At 41.3% G+C, this 21,780-nt stretch overlaps 2 protein-coding genes across 5 annotated transcripts in view; one reads left to right on the forward strand and one right to left on the reverse strand.

Moving 5' to 3' along the window:
* NHSL1 (NHS like 1) overlaps positions 1-21,780 on the reverse strand; it is a 65,821-nt gene that overhangs the window by 34,142 nt on the left and 9,899 nt on the right. For all 4 annotated transcript variants that reach the window (XM_042987217.1, XM_042987215.1, XM_042987216.1 and 1 more), the window contains exon 3: positions 4,646-4,773. In XM_042987217.1, coding sequence (XP_042843151.1) covers positions 4,646-4,773 — 128 coding nt within the window. The remainder of the gene's footprint in view (positions 1-4,645; positions 4,774-21,780) is intronic.
* Positions 1,523-2,159, forward strand: LOC122238754 (60S ribosomal protein L17-like). Its single transcript, XM_042987218.1, has one exon. It carries the CDS (start codon positions 1,605-1,607, stop codon positions 2,157-2,159), a length of 555 nt encoding a protein of 184 aa, XP_042843152.1. The 5' UTR covers positions 1,523-1,604.

The raw sequence follows: 21,780 nt of genomic DNA on the forward strand, positions 1-21,780 counted from the left end.
TGCAATAAAACCTAACTCCATCACTTACCATGGCTCCCCTGTCATCCCACCTCAGCCTCCTTCCACCACTACTCCTGTTAACATTCCTGGTGAACTCAGTAACCACAGAGCGGATCCATCCCTCATTAGGCTTTCACGACCTCACCTCCAACGTGCCCCAATGACCCAGTCTCAGAAACATGCCCTGGACTTCATCATCGCATAACATCGGATATGGGATTTTAGTAGGGGTTCTATAATTGATAAATCTATAGTATTTACTGAAGGTGTAAAGAGAATAAAAGCAGCAAGAATGTGCCCAACATTTTTGGCTTCAGCATCTGGTAGAACGGAGTTATACGGTTTACCGAGGTGGGGAAAACTATGAGAGGGGTAGGTAGGGATGTGAGAATGAACATTTTGGGATTTGGATTAGGTTTGAGATGCCCATAAGATGGACAGTAAGCAGCTAAATGCATGGGTCTGGACTGGTGATAGAAATTTAGGAAACTTCAGTGTCTGGAATTTAAGGCCATGGGTCTCAGTGGGATCACCCAAGGATTAAGCCTGCTTCAGAGGAGCAGAGTCAAACCAATGCTTAGATATATGGAATAGCATCCAACCATGACTGAGAAGCACTGGCTAGTGAGGGAGGAGGAAAACCAGGAATGTGTGGTCTCATGGAAGCCAAGTATAGAAAGTACTTGAAGAAGGACAATAAACTATGTCAAACACTGCCGAGAGGCTGAATCGGAGGGGGGCTGAAAACTATTAGATTTGGGCAAGATAGACGTGATGGACAGACTTAACAAGAGTGATTTCAGTAGCGTGCTAGGGATAAAAGTTTATTTGGAGGGGGTTCAAAGGAGATTGTGAGAAAAGGCAGTGTTGACCGCCAGTCTAGACAGTTCTTTGGAGGAGTTCTATTCTAAAGAAGACCTGGAAAATAAGGCAGAATTTGGAGGGGGGTGAAAGGTCAAAGGAGGGTTTCTTCAAGATGAAAGACAAGGTAGCTTGTTCATATAGTGAAGAGTTCTGATGCAATAAAGAGAGAGAATGGATTGGGCCAAAGAGAAAGGGGCAAATTGCAGGGATGAAGTTCTTGAGAAGTTGGCCTTAATCGTTCCACTGAAAAAATACTGAGTGTTGACTGCATGCCATGCCCTAATCTAAGCACATGGGTGCAAACAGGGCAGAAAAGAAGCCAGGACTGTGCACTCATTGCAATGGCAGGAAAGGGTGAGTAGGTGTAGGCATAGATGCAAGCCGTTCAATAGGTTTGGTTGTGAAAGGATATGCCTTCGGACTGCTCCCCCCGCCCCCCCTTCACCCCACAGTGCAGTAGATATCACAGATGGTATCTGAGAGTAAAACAGAAAACATGGTGTTTGGAGATTTGAGAAATATAATTTGGGCAGTGGGAGAGTGAACTGATGAGCTCATATGTTAGGACTGCTGGCACTTTAGGTCCGAGGTTAGGCATTTATAGCACAAGCGGCCAGTAAAACCTGGTGTTTTCCTCTCGCCTTGTTTAGTGAGCCAGGCTTTAAGTGCAGAGCAGAGGAAGAGCGGGATTCAGATGGGATCGGGCTCTTCCCGTAAGCGGCCTGAGGTGATCTCTGAAAATGGTTCGCTATTCACTTGACCCGGAAAACCCGACAAAATCATGCAAATCAAGAGGTTCAAATCTTCGCGTTCACTTTAAGAACACACGGGAAACTGCCCAGGCCATCAAGGGTATGCGTATCCGAAAAGCCACCAAGTATCTGAAAGACGTCACTTTGCAGAAGCAATGTGTGCCATTCCCACACTACAATGGTGGGGTTGGTAGGTGTGCCCAGGCCAAACAGTGGGGCTGGACACAGGGTCGGTGGCCCAAAAAGAGTGCCGAATTTTTACTGCACGTGCTTAAAAATGCAGAGAGTAATGCTGAACTTAAGGGTTTAGATGTAGATTCTCTGGTCATTGAGCACATCCAGGTGAACAAAGCCCCCGAAATGCGGCGTAGAACTTCCAGGGCTCATGGTCGGATTAACCCATACATGAGCTCTCCCTGCCACATTGAGATGACCCTTACTGAAAAAGAGCAGATTGTTCCTAAACCAGAAGAGGAGGCTGCGCAGAAGAAAAAGATATCCCAGAAGAAACTGAAGAAACAAAAACTTATGGCCCAGGAGTAAACTCTGCATGAAATACACACAAATAAAAGTAAAAACAGAAAAACAAACAAACAAACAAACAAATGGGATTGGGATGTCTTCAGGAAAGTGACAGAAGGAGAGAGGGGCCATCAGAGTTCCAAGTATGCACAAAGAAGTGAATATAATTGTGGGTCCTGTCATCTAAGATGGGGAAAGACTGAGGCTATGAAGAGGGTAATTTCTCACAGGGTCAAATAATTTTTGAAATGGGATTCTAGACAGATCAAGCTGGAAAGACAATAAACGAAATTATCCCTGACTCTTCTTTTTCTCCCAACTTCAGCAAATTCTATAGGATCCACTTTCAACATAAGCCTAGAATCTTCTCCGCTGCCACCCTGGTCCCAGCCCACATCAGCTATATCTTGCCAGGATTACTGCAATAGCCTACTGACTGACCATTCTACTTCCACTTTCAACTCCCCACAGTCTTGCCTCCATATAGTAGCCAGATTGCATCAAATAGTAATTCAGACCACCCTACTTACCACCTCAGTTCCCCCAGTGCTTCCCCATCTTCCCCAAGAACAACAAATCCAAAGTTCTCACCACAGCCGGTCAGGTCCTTCCTATGTGATCTGGCCCTTGGTTGTTTCCCCAAAGTCATTATTACCTCTCTCCCCCTTGCCCACCGCAAGCCACTCTGGTATCTGGCTACTTCTCGCACAGGATTAACCACACTAGGGTCCCCAGGCCTTTGTACTTACTATCTCTTCTTCCCAGAAGCTCTTCCCAAAGATATTCCCATGTGGTGTTCCCACACTTCATTCTGAGATCTGCTCTAATGACACCCTCAGAGAGCCCCCTCTTGAAAACTCAGTCTAAAATAGCAGCCCGTCACTCTCAAACTCTTACTACCAGTTTATTTTTCTTCATAATGTGCATCACCACTGTGTTGTATTATACTTGTTTACTGCTGTTTCCCTGAGGAAAGGTAAGCCTGTGAGATGCTGGATATATTAATCAACCTGATTGTGATGGTCATTTCACAAAGAAAACGGATGATTTAAATAATGTACAATTTTATTTGTCAATTACAATTTCAATAAGGTTGAAAAATTAAATAAGAAGAGAACACAATCCTCACCATATAACTCATCTTTTGATTTCTATTTTCCTTATTCATATCAATGAGAAAAAAAAAAACTTTAAAATTAAAAACCAGATCAATTTTGAGGTAGCTCCTTTTCCTACTACAGTATTTCCTAATACAGTATTGTGTATTTTGAGTCCCAGAGGACTAAGCTAATATGGGAACATACTTTTTTTTAAATTTTTTTAATGTTTATTTATTTCTGAGACAGAGACAGAGCATGAGTGGGGGAGGGGTGGGGGTGGGGCGGACACAGAATCCGAAGCAGGCTCCAGGCTCTGAGCTGTCAGCACAGAGCCTGATGTGGGCCTCGAACTCACAGACTGCGAGATCATGACCTGAGCCGAAGCTGGACGCTCAACTGACTGAGCCACCCAGGTGCCCCGGGAACATACTTTTAAAGAGATAAGAAAAAATATTCTCAAATAAAAACCTGGGTTTTTATTAGAAGACTAAAAAATTATGGTAGTAAATTTCCCATTTTTGATCAACTGTTATCCACCCTTTTCTCTGATGTTATTTATGTGGGGAAGGGCAATAAATTTTGACTAATGTTCTCTAAACAATAACGCATTTATGCATTGACCTAATTCTACCGAAATTTCTTAGATTAAAAAATGGTTTCTAAATCAACACGTGTCCGTCAAACTTTAAGTCCATAGTACTAAGTAAAATGAATTTAAAAAACCCATATAAGTCAAAATCTCTCTACATTTTTATCTGCTCATGGGGCATCTATTACTGAGAAAATATATTTGCCTTAAGTAGTTTGTACATACTACAAGAGATTGCATGAGAAGAAAGGCAGCCAGGGTAACACAGCATCTCGAAGTGAACTGACCAGTTCTATAATATTAAGTCAAAGTGCTGCTCCTGTTCAATCTTTCTGAGAAACACTGACTGCTTGTGAAACAGTGACTTTTGCCTGTTATACTTAGAGCTCTTGTTTTAGGATCTGAGTGGGTTCTTGGTCATGAGAAAAAAAACCCAAAAAACAAAAACAGGACCTTCAATTTTTCTACCCAAAAGAGAATATTCAAAATGCACAAATATACTTACTGATTGTGACCCTTTAATGAATTCCTTGAATCCTAACCTTACCTTTTTTTTTTTTTTTTTTTAAATTTTAGACTGACTGTGACTTGCGGAAAAGTTGCAGTCATAGCGCTGATAATTCCTGTGACCCCTTTACCCAGCTGCCCACAATGTTAACATGCTAAATAATCAGGGTACCTTGGTCAAAATTAAGAAATTGAGATACCATTATTAACTGAAACCCTATTTTATTCTGATTTCACCAGTGTTTCAACTTATGTCGTTTTTCTGTTCTGGGACCCAGTCCAGGTTCCCATGTTGAATTGGGAAGCCTTACCTTTTGATCTGTTTCTTCATCTTCGTTTTGATAATCATCGCAGAGGGGGTTGGTACTGGCTGCAAAGGTCGGCCCCTGGGAGTAGTACTGTGAACTTCGGTAGCCATCCCGCCTCAGCTTATCACATTCTGCAGAGGGTACAGGCCAGGGAAGGGGTGGGGGAGGAAGGGCGTAAAAAAACAGAATTTGTTTGCTTCTCTTTATTTACCTTTTCTAGCAATATTTTCCTAGGCGTAAGATTTCAAAATAATCATACTATTAATAATGAAAATGATGATCAAAACAACTAAGAGTTAGTAGATTACACACTACATACCATGTTCAAATGCTTTAATGGGATGATTACCTTTAGACTTCACAACAACCCTCTGAGTCAGGTTTAGAGTAATTAAATTTTTTTCTCAGTAAATGTTATACAGATAAGCAACGGACTCAGAATACGAAACCAGGTTCTTAATTACTGTAATTGTTCATGCACGGCAGTGGAGGATGCAACTCCTCATCAAAAAATACAAAAATTCGGGGCGCCTGGGTGGCTCAGTCGGTTAAGCGGCCGGCTTCGGCTCAGGTCATGATCTCGCGGTCCGTGAGTTCGAGCCCCGCGTCGGGCTCTGTGCTGACGGCTCAGAGCCTGGAGCCTGTTTCAGAGTCTGTGTCTCCCTCTCTCTCTGACCCTCCCCCATTCATGCTCTGTCTCTCTCTGTCTCAAAAATAAATAAACGTTAAAAAAAATTTTTTTTTAAAAAATACAAAACTTCTCGCGCTATGCTTCTTATAGATTCCTCAGCTGGAAGGGACACGAGAAGTCACGGATTACAATGCCCTCATTTTATTTTTAGTTCTCAACCTAACTTTGATGCCAAACAGGCTATAATCACCGAGTGGAATTTAATGTGAAGCCGGGTGGCAGTCTGAGCCGTCTGCCAGACTACAGAGAAATACCTGGCAGCAGCAAGTGGAAGGTAACCAGAAGCATGGCGCCCTGCTTCGCAGCAAGGCTGGGGCCGTCGGCTGCTCAGAGACCAGCGGTTCTCATCGAGGAGGGACCACTGTGCTAATTGTAACTACTCGGATCAGTGGGGGCAAGTGCAGCAAGGAAAGTATTAGTGGCTTTTTAAAGCCCCAAGAGATTTCTTAGTACCCAGCCAGCACCTTAGAGGAGGGTTTGCCTTGCAAAAGGGTTCACTCACCACAGGGTACCTTTAAATATCCGGCTCATAAAGGAGTGTGAAATGTGTTTGGTTTGGGAAGGGTTTCCCCTTCGCACAGCATGACAAAACCGTGCACCTAATGGCACCGAAGTAAAGTGGGGCATCTTCAGAGTTCCTCTGTAACAACACTAGGATCTGTGATTCTTCTCAGACAGGAGATGACGAACAGTCACTTTAGTGAAAAGATAAAAATTCTCCAAGCGGGGGAAGAAAAGATCCTTACTCTCCTTTGCTACTTCACGGTGGGAGTGAATAAAGTTTCCAACCCAGAACTGCTAATCAGATTTTTAAAAACCCCATGGAAATAGTCACGAGGATCTTTTAGGATGTCAAACTAACTTTAAAAATGCATCATGTAATCACAAGATAGCTGCTTCCGTTACTTAGGAGCTAACTAATTTGTGGGCTCGGCTTGCAACCACTCAATATGGAGTAAAATGGGAAACTTTTTTTAAAAAATTCTGAAACTTCCAGAATACAACTTATTTTTTAATAAGGATTTATTCATATTAATCTCTTTTCAGTGAGAAATATTTTCACATTTTTTCCAACATTAATAAGTTTTCTAAAAAAAAATGTAAACAGAATGGTCAGAATTCTACTTTCCTTCTACAGAGAGAATATCACATAAAGCGTGATTAGTGTTTTTCACTGTTCTGGGTAGTTTTGGGATTCTGTAAGTATTTGATTTGATTTTCTTTAATTAATTACCTTAAAGTTAGGATAAAAAAGTAATACTCAGTAGTTTTGCATTTCATTAACTTGTGTTGCAAATTAACTCTTCTGTGGTCCTATCAGCTGAAGTCTCCTAAGGATTCAGGGTGAGCCTTGTGTAACAAACCAATAAAAACTGTTACCACTTTACAGGGAACACACCTCAACATAAAATGGGCCATGTATGAAAAACCCACAGCTAGCATCATATTCAATGGTGAAGAACTGAGAGCTTTTCCTCTAAGATCAGGAACAAGACAAAGATGTCCACTTGTATTCAACATAGTACTGAAGGTCCTCGCCACAGAAATCAGATAAGAAAAAGAAATAAAAGGCATCCAAGTTGGTAAGGAAGAAGTAAAACTTTCCCTGTTTGCAGACAACATGATACTATATACAGAAAGCCCTAAAGACTCCACCAAAAAACTACTAGAACTGATAAATGCATTTAGTAAAGTCACATAATACAAAATTAATTACAGAAATCTGCTGCATTTCTATACACTAATAATGAAGTAGCAGAAAGAGAAATTAAGAAAACAATCTCATTGACGACTGTACCAAAAAAGAATAAAATATCTGGAAATAAACTTACCAAGTTGGTGAAAGATCTGTACTCCAAAAACAATAGAACACTGATGAAAGAGACTGAAGATGACACAAATAAATGGAAAGATATTCCACAGTCATGGATTGGGATAACTAATATTGTTAAAAAGTCCATATTACCCAAAGCAATCTACGGATTTAATTCATTTCCTTTCAAAACACCAACAGCACTTTCCACAGTAGAATAAATAATCCTAAAATTTGTATGGAACCACAATAGTCTCAGAAGAGCCAAAACAATCATAGAAAAGAAGGAGAAAAGGGGAAGTATCACAATCCCAGATTTCAAGATATACTACAAAACTACAGTAATCAAACCAGTATCATTCTGGCACAAAAGCAGAATTATAGATCAAGGGAACAGGATATAGAGTCCAAAAATAAACTCATGCTTTTATGGTCAATTAATCTTTGGCAAAGGAGGCAAGAATATGCAATGGGAAAAAGACAGTCTCTTTAACAAATGGTGCTGGGAAAACTGGACAGCGACATGCAAAAGAATGAAACTAAACCACTTTCTTATACCATACATAAAAATAAACTCAAAATGGATTAAAGACCTAAATGTGAGACCTGAAACCATAAAATTCCCAGGAGAAAACTTAGGGCTGCAATTCTTTGACATCAGCCATAAAAACATTTTTCTAGACATGTCTGTCTCTTCTGGGAAGGGAAAGAAATGCAAAATTAAACTTTTGAGAGTACATCAAAATAAAAAGCCTTTGCACAGTGAAGGAAACCATCAAAAGAACAAAAAGGTAACCTACTGAATGGGAGAAGATATTTGTAACTGATATACCCAGTAATTGGTTAATATCCAAAATATATAAAGAACTTACACAATTCAACACCACCACCACCAACCCCCCCCTGAAATAATCCAATTAAAAAATGGGCAGAGGATACACACAGACATTTTCCCAGAGAAGACATCCAGATGGCCAACAGACACATGAAAAGATGTTCAACATCACTCATCATCAGGGAAATGCAAATCAAAACTACAATGAGGTATCACTTCACACCCATTGGAATGGCTAAAATAAAAAACTCAAGTGTTGTCACGGACATGGAGAAAAAGGAATCCGCATGCACTGTTGGTAGGAATGCAGACTGGTGCAGCCACTGTGGAAAACAGTATGGAGGTTCTTCAAAACATTAAAAATAGAATTAGCATAGGATCCAGTAATTCCACTCCTGAGTTTTTATGCAAAGAAAATAAAAATACTAATTTGAAGAGATATATGCACCCCTATATTTACTGCAGCTTTATTTACAATAGCCAAATTATGGAAGCAACCCAAGTGTCCATCAATGAATGAATGGATAAAGAAGTGGTGTGTTTGTGTTCGTGTGTACACACACACACACACACACACACACACACACACACACACACAATGGAATACTATTCAGCCATAAAAAAGAATGAAATCTTGCCATTTGCAACAACATGAATGGATCTAGAGAGTATAATGCTAACTGAAGTCAGTCAGAGAAAGACAAATACCATATGATTTCACTCATGTGGAATTTAAGACACAAAACAAATGAACAAAGGGAAAAAGAGACAAAAAGAACAGACTCTTAAGCACAGAGAAAAAACTGGTAGTTAGCAGAGGGGAGGTGGGTTGGGATGGGTAAAATAGATGAAGGGAATTAAGAGGACACTTACTATGATAAGCAATGAAGTAATGTATAGAATTGTTGAATCATTATATTGTACACTTGAAACTAATATAACACTGTATGTTAATTATACTTGAAATAGAAAAGTAAAGAGTTAAATGCAATCAGCCACACATAGACACACACAGAAAGTTACCACTTTGTATCTACTTACGTTATAATTCATTATTTTCAAATACTTGACAAACAAAACAAAATAAAAAGTGAAGGCTAAGGTCCTTTTATATATATATGTTTAAGATTTTATTATTTTATTTTATTTTATTTTAAAGCTTACTTATTTTGAGAGAGAGAGAGAGAGTGTGTGAGTGTGTGTGTGTGTGTGTGTGTGTGTGTGTGTGTGTGTGCATGAGCAGAGGAGAGGCAGAGAGAGAGAGAGTGGGAGACAGAGAGAATCCCAAGCAGGCTCTGTGCTGTCAGCAGTTTGTGAGATCATGACCTGAGTTGGTATCAAGGGTCAGACTCTCAGACAACCAAGCCACCAGGTGCCCCTAAAGATTTTACTTTTAGGTAACTTCTACACCAAATGTGGGGATGGAACTCACAACCCTGAGATCAAGAGTTACATGCTCTACCAAAAAAAAAAAAAAAAAAAAAAAGTTACACACTCTACCAACTGAGCCAGCCAGGTGCCTCAAGCCAAGGCCCTTTTAAACGAAGTCCTTCTGTTGTTCCAATTAGTCTTTTCCCCTCACTAATAGACCCTATAAGAAGTATAAGTTTAAAATTACAAGCTTTTATAGTATTGAAAATCTTTTTCATGTATTGGGTACCCCGTCAGATGTGTTTGAAAAGATTTCTTGCCGGAAAATAAGGAAGGGCTGTTGGGCTGGATCATCTCTAAAGCTGAGCCGAGTTCTGATGTTTTTGGCAATATTAAAAATAGCTGACACGACTGGATACACATTACATCTTAAAAGACCAAAACACTGCAAAATTATTATCCATGAAAGTATGAAAAGCTGGCAAATATTAGTACTTCCACCATCACCTTTTGAGCCTAGTTTAAGAGACAATGCCCCTTTTTTTCCATAATGAAGTTTGCGTCACAGAAATGTTTAAATAGTGGTATGTCAACTGAAATAGGATGCCGGGTCTAAGGTGAGACTGGGCAGCATACATTTATGGCAGATGACCAATGTTTTCACTCTTATCAAATTTCTGAAATCTAATAAAGTCATCGAATTCCACTGTCACTTGTCTTATTCCAACGCTAGGGGAAATCTAGGAAAATCTCCTCTTGTCAAGTTGCAACAGCTCTCAGTTTCTAAAACCATGGCTTTGTTCATTAAATAGAGTTTATTGTCTGGAGAGTGAGATATAAGTAAGTGCAAGCCATCATGAATAAACAAAGACTTTTCCAACATTAAACTGAGAATAACTGCAAGGCAGAGCATACTTTAAAGCGAGCCAGGCCAGCAGCTACAGGCTAGAAATGAGATACTACATGTAATGGAAGATCTGCCTTTAACACATACTCCTCTTGCAACAGGAATTTGGACTAAGGCCGACCTATTGTTCTCACGGTACTGCTTGGAGAAAGGGATCACTGTTCGTTGTATCCTCTGGTTTCTCAACCACAAATTTCCTCCTCTTTCCTTTCATGTCAAACTATTTTCTTTAGTGCAAGAACAGTGGACAAACATTCCTTGCTAGACCAAAGTTTTAAGTACAGAAGAAAAAAATAACGTCATACCACTGGATGGTCATTTAACCATCTTACGAATTCAAACCTTTCTTGGCCTCCAAACTTTCATGTATTTCGCTATATTAGACTGTTCATGTCACTATTTTAGACATGTGAAAAGAGTCTATCTACTAAAGAGACTTGGGGGTACCTGTGTGGCTCAGCTGGTTGAGCATGTGACTTCGGCTCAGGTCATGATCTCACAGTTGTTGAGTTCGAGCCCCACATCAGGCTCTGCGCTGACAGCACGGAGCCTGCTTTGGATCCTCTGTCTCCCTCTCTCTCTCTGCACCTCCCCTGCTTGTGCGCTCGCTCTCAAAAATAAACAAACCTCTAAATAAAATAAATAAAATAAAGAGGCTTGGAGGAGTTATTCAACGTAATCTCCTCTGCTGGAAATCCTCAATGAATTTCCATGCTCCATGTTTTACTTTTCAGTTTGCTGAATCAGTCACAATTAGCTAGAATATGCAGCAGTTACAAATAGTTCCCCAACTTCAGTGGCTTCAGAAACTCGGAGAATCTTTGCTGCACGCTGTCCTGGTAGAAGTAGAGCTAGCAGGAACTCTGCTTAGCACAGTCACTTGGGGACTGGAAAGAGGGAAGTACCTGTGTTCATCGGTCACATGGCAGCACGGTGAGAACGTGGTGACTCTCACACTGGCTCCTAGGGCTTCTGCCAGAAAGCTTTACTTTCTTTACTGACTCTCATTTCTTTGGCCAAAATAAGCCATGTGACCATATCTAACTTCAGAGGGGACTAGAACGGGTAATCCTACCTCGTGAACAAGGAGGGAGAGGAGAATATTCAGCAACTATTCAAGTGACTCTTCCAGACAGGGATCACGCCGAATCTCAGATTTTCCGGACCCCTGCTATGCTTATTTCATGTTTACTTCAATCCTTCTTGAATGAGGTCGAGAGGCTTTTGGTGGGGAATCTGCAACAGCAATGAAAAGCTACTCTCCGTGTTTCAGGAACAGGAAGTTAACTATTGGGAGGGATTCTACATGGAGAAGCAGTGGAGTGCTTGGAATCAAGACAGACCTGGACGTACTGGGGGACGTACTAACTGTGACATCTAGGGGACAACGCTTGAACCTGCTGGAAACTCGGATTCCACCTCTGTAAAGCCAGGACTTTACTCAACTCAGTCTCGGAAGCCGTCATGAGATTCATTCAACAAACAACTCTGAGTGCGCTGCTCTCTGATGAGAGAGCTGAGGTAAGGATATGTCAGAACTTTGCACAGAATCCTCCACATGGCCAGTACTCAGAAGATGGACACCGCTTCCAGAATCTACCACATAAACCATAACTACCTCAAACTCTTCTACTTTTAAAAGCCAGCGAACAAGTCCGCAAGATGTGCTTGGCTGCACAATTCTTCAAGATACCACAATTTTACCAAGCCTTTGGCTATATCTTTACCAAAATATCATGAGGCTACATTTCTTTTCCTAAGAAGATGTGTTAGGTACTCCTAACCCCCGGTACCTGTGAATGTGACCTTATTTGGAAATAGGGCTTTTCCAGATGTAATCATGTTAAAGTGAGGGCATTAGGCTAGGCCCTACTCCAACAAGACTTATGTCTTCATAAGAAGAGAAAACAGAGATCGTGGGGCCATGTGGAGACACAGAAACATACAAACACAGAAGGAAAAAAGCCCGTGAAGACAGAGGTAGAGATTAGGAGTGATGTAGCCATAAGCCAAGGAATTCCCAGAACCCCCAGAAGCTGGAAGGGCAGGAAGGGATTCTCCCCTCAAGGTCGGTGGGAGCACGACCCCATTGACACTTTGATTTTGGATTTCTAAGAGAAAAATAAAGGAAGGAAGGGAATAGGGAGCAGCATTTGTAGCAGGTCTCACCGAGCGGTGATTTCTGAGCAAAGAAAGTATGTCCCGTCAACCTGAGAAAGAACTAGAGAAAAGTACAGTTTGGGGTGAGAACAGGAGACATGGCCAGATAGGTAAACAAGGGACAGACTATGTTAGGGCCTTGAGGGTTCTAAGGACTCTGGCTTTTACCATGAGGCCAAGGGACAGCCTCTGGAGACTTGGAACAGAGAAGTGACATGATCTTACTTGCATTTATCACCTTCTTCCTGCTTACCCACTTCCCTAAGATGCCAGGACTCAGCTCAAAGTCGCGATACTGACACATATATTCCAAATAAACCATAATAGGAGCTTGATTGCTATCTACAGGAGGAGAAAGCCAATCAATCATTCAGTGATGCCAGTAAAAGTACATGGACATTTTTATCACCAAATGGTATAATGCACCAGAGTTGATTGTTTCATATTTATAAATCTATAAGAGAAAACATACACATAGCGAAAAATTTTCTGAATTTATTATAAAGAGTTTGAAATATACTCAAAGAGAACAAAGTTCTTACCTTAAATAAATGGCCAATAAGCCCGACTTGCTTAAATGAGAGGGAAAAGGAGGAACAGTAGAAGGAGAGGAGACACTGGGGTCTTCTAGTCCCCAAAGAAATGATATCGTATGATAAGGGGATGCTAAAAGGAAAAAAGTGAGGGGCGCCCTGGGTGGCTCCGTTGGTTATGTGTCTGACTTTGGCTCAGGTCATGATCTCATGGTTTGTGGGTTTGAGCCGCATATTGGGCTCTACACTGACAGTGCAAAGCCTGCTTGGGATTCTCTCTCTCCCCCGCTCTCTGCCCCTCCACAACTCATGCTTTCTCTCTCTCTCCATAAATGAATGGATGAATGAATGAATGAATGAATGAATAAATGGATGGATAAACAAACAAACAAACAAACAAGGAAAAAAAGTGAGAAGTCTGTTGACTTGTTAGGCTGTGTGAAAAAGAAGGGAAGAGGGGAGCCTGAGTGGCTCAGTCGGGTAAGTGTTTGACTTCGGCTCAGGTCACGATTTCATGGTCTGTGAGTTCAAGCCCCTCGTTGGGCTCTGTGCTGACAGCCTGGAGCCTGCGTTTGGACTTTCTGTCTCCCTCTCTCTCTGCCCTTCCCCCACTAGTGCTCTGTCTCTCTCTCTCTCAAAAATAAATAAACATTAAAAAAAAAAGAAGTGAAGGAATGATGAAGGAAGTATTTGAAATAAGCACTGCTATAGTAAAAGCCAGAAGGAACAGATAAGAAGATAATATTGTCATTCCTCAAGTCATATGGGTCGTGTTGGTGCGTCCAGGTATGAACTGCCAGGAAAGTTCTGGAACATTCAAGTCAAAAGCACAATTTTGGTACTCCACAACAGCAGAGCATTCTAGACATGCCATATTTTATTTTATTTTTTATAAGCTTTTATTTAAATTCTAGTTAGTTAACATATAGTGTAATATTGGTTTATGGAGTAGAATTTAGTGATTCATCACTTACATATAACACCCAGTGATCATCAAAACATAGGCAGACCATATTTTAAAATCTAAATGTGGTTTCTTTTAACATATTAAATCTTTCATAATCCTCCTACTATAATCCAAGGTCATTGAAATTGGGAGGATTCTACTTCCAAAATTAATTATAAAAATAATAGTCATGAGGTGCTGCTTCAGTGAGGATGTCCTATGATGAACCATAGTCTAAAAAAGTCCTTTTTTCCAGATCACTGATTTTTAAAGCCATTACTAAGGACACTAAATAAATGCATTATTTTCTAAACTGGAAGCCCTTGGCCATCATTATTTGATCCGTGTTTCAAGTATTTCTGTGGGAATTGAAACAGCACAAATACTATAGGTGTCTTATGGATTATGAAACCCAGGTATAAAGTTTCTGGAAGATCCAGGTTTACAAACTTCTTTCCCAATTATTTATCCATCAGATTATCAACAACAGGGGAAAAGGCCAGTTCTATGATCTATCTTTGTCCGTTAGTGGAGAACTAAGGACACATAAGACTATAAACATGCATTCTTAAATGACAATCAATTCCAGTCCAACAGCTGTATTGGGTATTATACAGCTAATCTAATTTGAGCTTTCAAGTAAGCACACAGGAAAAATCTGTCGCATTCAAACACTGCACTTCGTAACCATTAGGGAATTTATTTTCTTAAGAAAATTAAACCAAAACGCATTTTAAAATAGAAGTGATTCACCTTCTAGCTCATTAATTTATTGGGTTTGGCAACACTGGAAAAGAAAAAAAATCTTACTCATACTGTGGTTCACATTGTGCCTTGCCAATCAGGCCCACTGGATGTTTCAAAAAATACATTCGGATTTTCTGCAAATTCTTTGAAACAGCTGAACTTCAATTTATTTACATTGTTTTTAAGAATAAAAAATTAGAATGATTAAGAGATTATAGACGTTCAGACGTTTTTAGGTTCCTTGGTTATTTATAGCCTACCAAGTGAGCTGAAAAGCTGTGTAAAATCTTAAAGACATTATGAATTTATTATAGATCTTGGATATGGGTATTTTCCTAGATAATTTGGTTGCAATTTTAAAGGATAGATTTCAAAGAAATATGCCCTTTGGTTTAGTATTAGACTAATGATTGGTTCTTTTCTTCCCTCCCCTCTTTAGAGTAAGAATTTTTATATAGTCTTACAGTAATATTTATAATGGCATAAAAGCATACTGTTTATATATATATGGAGTAGTAAACCCAAATTTATCTTCCAACAAATGCATAGGTGAGTCCATAAGATCACTTCTTTGCCAGAGTCATCATTTCAATGATACTTAGCATCCAATGCATCATAAAACATAAAAAGATGAAGAGAAAATGCACGGCTTTAATGATTAAGCCCAAGCCTCTCTAAAAGTTCTGAAAACAAATGTCTCCTCTCTTAATGGTGCATGTAAGGCAAAATGTCCCAGGTGCTAGCATATCATTTGCTTAACTGGGTAAGAAAGAAAGAAGGCCAATCAGGAAATATGCCAAGTATCACCCGAGTGTCATGGAAAAGGGAGCTCCCTTGAAAGGAATGAGTTTCAATTTGCACAAGTCACCTTCTGCTAACAGCCAGAGTGACGAAAAGCAGCTGTCCAGAGCTCAAACCCCGCATGTGAACAGTTATGTGTTCAAATCCTAGCTTGTAATGAGCTAGTGCAGCAGAAGGAATACTTCCAACTTTCAAGGGGCCTCGCTGACGGAGAAACAAGTTCACATGGCAACTTACAGAGCCAAGGTTTTCCAAAGTAAGGTGCCTCAGAACCACCTGGAGGGCTTGTTGAACCCACTGCTGGCCCCGCTTCCAGAGTGTTGGACTCACTAGGTCTGGGGAGGGGCCAGAGAACTTGCATTTCTAGTAAATTCCCAAGTGATGCTGAGACTGCTGGTCTGAGAGCCACAGTAGGAGAAAAGACGGAAACAGAATTTGGATCATTTGAGACTTCTTACATATTCCAAGTGAGAAAGGCCAAAAGGCCCGAGGGGAAAAGAGGGTTGATCTGTTTCTTTTATTATGTCACAAGTGATTCACACTCACTCACAGAATAACTTCAGAAGATGAAGAAGACTTTAGCTTATGGGAGGGGTCAATGCGGAGGGGAGGAATGCTAAATGTGGCATCTACTTTTAGTTCCTCAAGAACACTGGTTTGTTTCAGAAAAAGCTTTGACTTTGCTACTGCAAGTACCTTGCACATCGAGCCTCCCTTAAAATGCTTGAAGAGTTCCTGCTTTAAACATCCCTCTCCAGCTCCAACACAGGAGGGAGCTTCAGGCGGCCACCACCTCTCACCTCATTTCTGTGCATTATAATCCCCACCCAGTCTCCTGCTTCCACCCTGGCACCCATGTGGTGAACCTTTAACACAGAACCCGACTGAGCCACTTAAAAACGATGAATCAGATTATGTCACTCCTGAGTTCAAACCTCTCCAGTGGCTTCCCAGGCCCTGAAAGTAAAAGCCAATCTCCTCCCAGTGGTTTCCAAGCCCTGCATGATCTGACTCTGTGTGGGTGGCTAGCAGGGGCTCGGTGAGTTCATTAAATGAATGAACAAACAGCACTTGAAAGGGTACTGTGATTACACAATAGAGGTCCCGCCCCATTCCTCTCCCAGGTGTATTTTATCATTGAACACGCTTTCCCCTGTAATAAACCCAAGGCGTATGACCTGCCTCATCTATCCTGGCCATGTCACCAATGTTTACTAAGCACAACTGGGGAGCAAGGGCTGGGGCCAGTATCGATACAGAACTTAATGGGGGAGGGGCCCCAATCACATGTTCAAAAAGTAAAAGGATGAGGGAAAAGCAGGTAGGAAGAGAATGAGGTAGGGAAGATGACGCCCAGGGCTCAGTCGGTGTTTTCTATCCAAGGAAATGTATTAGTTTCAGTAGAATTTCAGGGAAACTGATCAAATCCAGTTTTCAAAACCTAACTGTATCATGGACAACGCCCAAGAGATTTCTGGTGAGATATAACCAGAGAAAGCTCCCAGAAGTTTTGGGTAGGAGTAGGGTAGAAGACAAGATATGGTGATGGAATGGATGCCTTTGTTCTTTTTTTTTTTTAACTTTTTAAATATTTATTTTTGAGAGAGACACAGAGCACAAGCAGGGGAAGGGCAGAGAGAGAGGGAAACACAGAACCGAAGCAGGCTCCAGGCTCTGAGCTGTCAGCACAGAGCTGGATGTGGGGCTTGAACTCAGAAACATGAGATCATGGCCTGAGTTGAAGTCAGATGCTTAACTGACTGAGCCACCCAGGTGCCCCTGGAATGGATGCCTTTGAAATGGATAGGTTTCTTTGCCAAGGGAGGAAAAAATAAAAATAAAAAATGACAGGCAAACTGCAGAATTCATACCCTTAAAAATTATTTTAGCACAATTCCACATGACTTCCTATGTCAGTCTACACAGTGGACTTGGGGAAATAAAGTGATCAGGATAGGGAAAGACAGAGCACCGCAGACAGAAAATGCACAATTGTGTCATCAGCCCAAGAGTCAAACAGGAAATGAGTTTGCTGACTAACGTATTAATGTGTATTGGAAAGAACCACTCCCTTCCTGATCCTGGGACCAATATCTCCCTCACTGACTTTAAACAACCACAGGCAATTTCACTTCATGTAGATAGGTTTTAAAAAGGTCATTTTGACGAGGATCCTCCCTCTATGGTTACTCTCTCTTAGGAATAGAAACCTCCAAAAAAAAAAAAAATTAGGAATTAAGTATTAAGACTGAAGCAGTTGGAAAAAACTGTTAGCTTTATTTTTCACTGCAAACCACGGAAAGGTTTATCCTTAAAGGTTATTGGCCGTTGTAGAAAACTGATTGCTAACATTTCTTCTCCTCACATCCCCAAATTAATTCAAGGAGCATCAAAGAACACAATCTGATTGGAATGAAAGCGAACGCTTTCTGGTGCCCATGATTAATGTGAGCATGTGAAGAGTTTGCCAGCCCCAGCTGAGTGGCACCACAGCTCAGCCAAACTGGAGGGGATCTCGTTTCACTTTAGAATGAGAAAGCCCTATCACTGGCCGTAGCGGAGCATCACCAAGGTTACTCAATATCAAATAGCCTGCAAAGATTCTAAACCAGCAGTGGAGACTTCGGTTGTACGCAGAGTGATAACGAGCCTTATCCACCGTACCTTCAATGTAGCATTTTTATGCTGTACTGAGTGAAATATAGAGGCCACTCAAGTTACTCACTTTATCAGGAATTAAAATAGAATTGCTGAAACAGCAGACTGGCTATGGACACAAAAACAACACAAAAAGCCTTTTGTTTAAACAATCCATAGTGCTTTGTTAAGACCTGGATCATTTAAATGACTGTCTTTGCTTTTCTATCTTTTGTGTGTTGCTTACCATTAAAAAAAAAAAAAAAAAAAAAAAAGAGGCAACATGTCTCTTAACCTACTGGAAAAGCAAGGATTGTTCATTTTTCCCTGGCTCTTGCATCAGACTTCCCGCTCACAGGTTAACTACCCTTTCAGGGTTACCACACTCAGAATAGTTGGTATTATAAAAAAATTCCCTGAGCCATCAAATCCAGCAAGAGAAGTTAAACCACCCCTTTGGTATATCCTTTCCATTCTGTTGATTCCTTATTTTTGTCTTTGCGCTTCTCTTTCCTCAGTAGATAATCTAGCCCACTGTTTGATCAAGTCAGACAACTTTCCCTAAGGACAAAAATTCCAAAAGACGTTTAATGAAATTAACGAAAATTAACGAAATTTAATGAAATTAACCAAACATTAAAAAAAAAAAGCATTTAATAACAATCACATGAACTTTTTTGTCTTTGAAAGATCAACCTAATTAAATTCACAAGCGCTGAACAAGAGCACCAAATGAAGTCATTCTTCTCACCAAAGCACGTGCAATATTGTAGCAACAGAGCGGGGGCCACATTTCTGTCAAGTCTCCACCACCACCTAATGAACGACTTCACCATGTCTTTTGCTCCGTCTCAAAACTTTCCCCAGTTGTCTGTCTAGGAGACACAGGTGGAAACCTGACCTCCCCCTGTGCCCCTGAGTTCACCGCCTACTACTGCCGCCTCCTCAGGGAACATCCTCCCCATTCTCTGTTTGTATCGGCCATCTTTCCCCCTCCTCATGGGCTCCTGTTGTCTACGACCATGTTTCAATTGGCTTTAATTTTTAAAACAATAATATTACCTCTATCTGGCCATTACCTCAAAATACAGTTCCCTTTCTGTTTTGCTGACATCATTTATCCTACTTCATTTCTCAAAAGCTTACTTGTATTGTTTTTCTGCTTATAAAAATAATTTTTCTCTCACGAAGTCTGGCTTCTTCCATCCAAAGCTTTCTTTGGAACTGCTCTTTGGAAGGTCACCAGTGGCAGCCTAAGAACCAATTTAGTAGCCTTTCTTCAGACTCTCTCCCTATCTGTGAGTCTCATGAGGACTGCCCATCCTGACCTGACTTTCCTCTTCCCAAACTACTCTTTTACCAACTTCTCTTTCCCAGCCCCCTAAAATAGAGGCTTCTGGGCTCAACCCTACACTCTCCCAATTCTCTATCTCCTCACTCCTGCATTTCCACCCCTTGTCTTGTGGCTTTGGCTCTCACCTCCTGAGTTCTAGGTGACCTTTCCGGGACTTTCACAAACACAACAGTGCTTACAGTCCAACAAAATACCAAACACAGAAAAAGAGAAGCTTTTAAATAACATTACCATTTGTCTTTGAAAAGTCAACCTAATTAAGTAAAGCACCAGACTGTGTGCTGGGGTCACACAAAAGACAAGGAAAGGTCCTGCTCCCAACGGTGTTGCTGTCAGGCCGGGAGATAAACGAGTAAATACAATTACACAGCACAGAACAAGCAGCTTAATGGAGAACTATAAGGTTTTGTGGGAATGTGTGGAAAAGTGTAGAAGGCTTGCCCAAGCCTGCCCTGGGGAGTCCAGGTACATATTGTGGGGACTCTTACAGGGGAACAGGAGTTGGCCAGGTGTAAGAGGTTATGATACAAAAGGGAGAAGGACCAGACTGGGACACGCAGCAGAGAAAGGAAGGACAAGATGAGTTCGTATTCCGACACAAGGACTTTATCCGTATAGGTGAAGGCACAGGTGAGAACCTGGGCGGAGGGGTAGAGAAGCATGGGGGAGAAATGGTAAGCTGGCAGGTGAGGCTGGACTGAAACCAGGGGCAGATCAAGATGGTTCTCAGATGCTAAGGAGCCGAGGTTTCATCCTGTCTGTGAGAGGAGCTCTTAGGGAATTTTTAACAAAGGAGAGAAACGATCAGATTTATGTTTTAAAGACAACCTCCAGGGGCAGGGGTGAGGCTTAATGATACCCCCCTCATCCACCTTGTCACTCATGAATATATTCTCTCTCTGGCTAGCTTTAAGCTTCCAGTGAAAGCAGCAATATCATTCATTCAGCTTTGACTCGGCTCCAACGTTCGGCCTTGTGCTTCACCTGCGGGATGCACTTAGAACATTTTTATGTCAACACAAACACAGATTTTTGATAACCTGGTCTGTCACATCTTATGCTCAGCAGTAAGTTCTATCTTTGTTATTTTTTTTTTAAGCTTATATCTTTTGAGGGGGTGGGGGCGGGGGAGAGAGAAGAGGAGAGAGAGAACCTCAAGCGGGCTCTGCCCTGTCGGTGCAGAGCCCAACTCAGTGCTCGAACTCACGAACCCACGAGACCATGACCTGAGCCGAAATCTAGAGTCGGATGCTTAACCGACTGAGCCACCCAGGCGCTCCTGTCTTTGTGTCAGTAAACTTCACATGCATCACCCTTAAGCAGTTAAGTACTGGGAGGCCAGTCAGAACTCTTGAGCTCTGAAGGGAACTTAGACATCAGCCGTTGTTTTCCAGAGGAGGAAGCCAAGGACAAAAACGAGACATGGTTTTCTAAAACCCCACGGGATACTGGCCGCACTCGCGTCAGAATTCTGGCCTCTCATCTCATGTTCTTGACTGGTTAATGACAACGGAACAAAATGGCAATGCTGCTCTGTTCTGGGAAAGATGAAACAATATATTCCCTACCCGTGTTCAGTGGCTTTTTCAGAATAACATCACTCTCCCCACCCGAAATCTAGACCTATTTGTGCGTAAACTAGAAAAGAAGTTAAAATTCTGTATGAATGAGTGTAAGTAATTGAACATTTCTTACTTATCAAATATTAAAAACAACCTTCCTTTAACCAGTGATTCCTCCCCTTCTCCTACCTATCAATACCTAAGGATTCTTCAGGAAGTATACAAGTAATGACCAAAGAGTAGGCTCAGTGCTGAATCATTGGTCCCCTTATCTTTCCCTTATCCCTTCTACACCCTGTGCCTGTTTTTTTGTTTTTAAGTCCATCGAGGTACTGATGACATATTAGAGTTCTAAAAATACACACCAAATGCCATTAGGATGAAATGGACAGTTACAGACACTTGTCACACCCGATGTCCCATGATGGAGCTTCCTCCCTGTACTTCTCTTAAACTTACTTGAGCTTCAGTGAAATCAGGACTGAGTGAAGAGAGTTCCAGAGCAACAGAGAAGCCCCACCTTCAGGCACAAGCTAACACGCAATCCCTAAGTGAATCAGCTAATGAAACCGAACTTGTCATGGGCCTTTGGATTCTGACCGAGCCCTGGCCCTATGACCTTTCTTTCCTTTTTAAAATTTTTTAATGTTTACTTTTGAGACAGAGAGAGAGAGAGAGAGAGAGAGGGACACACACAGAGCATGAGTGGAGGGGGGCAGAGAGAGGGAGACACAGAATCCGAAGCAGGCTCCAGGCTCTGAGCTGTCTGCACCAGAGCCCG

Source organism: Panthera tigris, chromosome B2 (genome assembly GCF_018350195.1).
Source record: "Panthera tigris isolate Pti1 chromosome B2, P.tigris_Pti1_mat1.1, whole genome shotgun sequence".
NCBI lineage: Eukaryota > Metazoa > Chordata > Mammalia > Carnivora > Felidae > Panthera > Panthera tigris.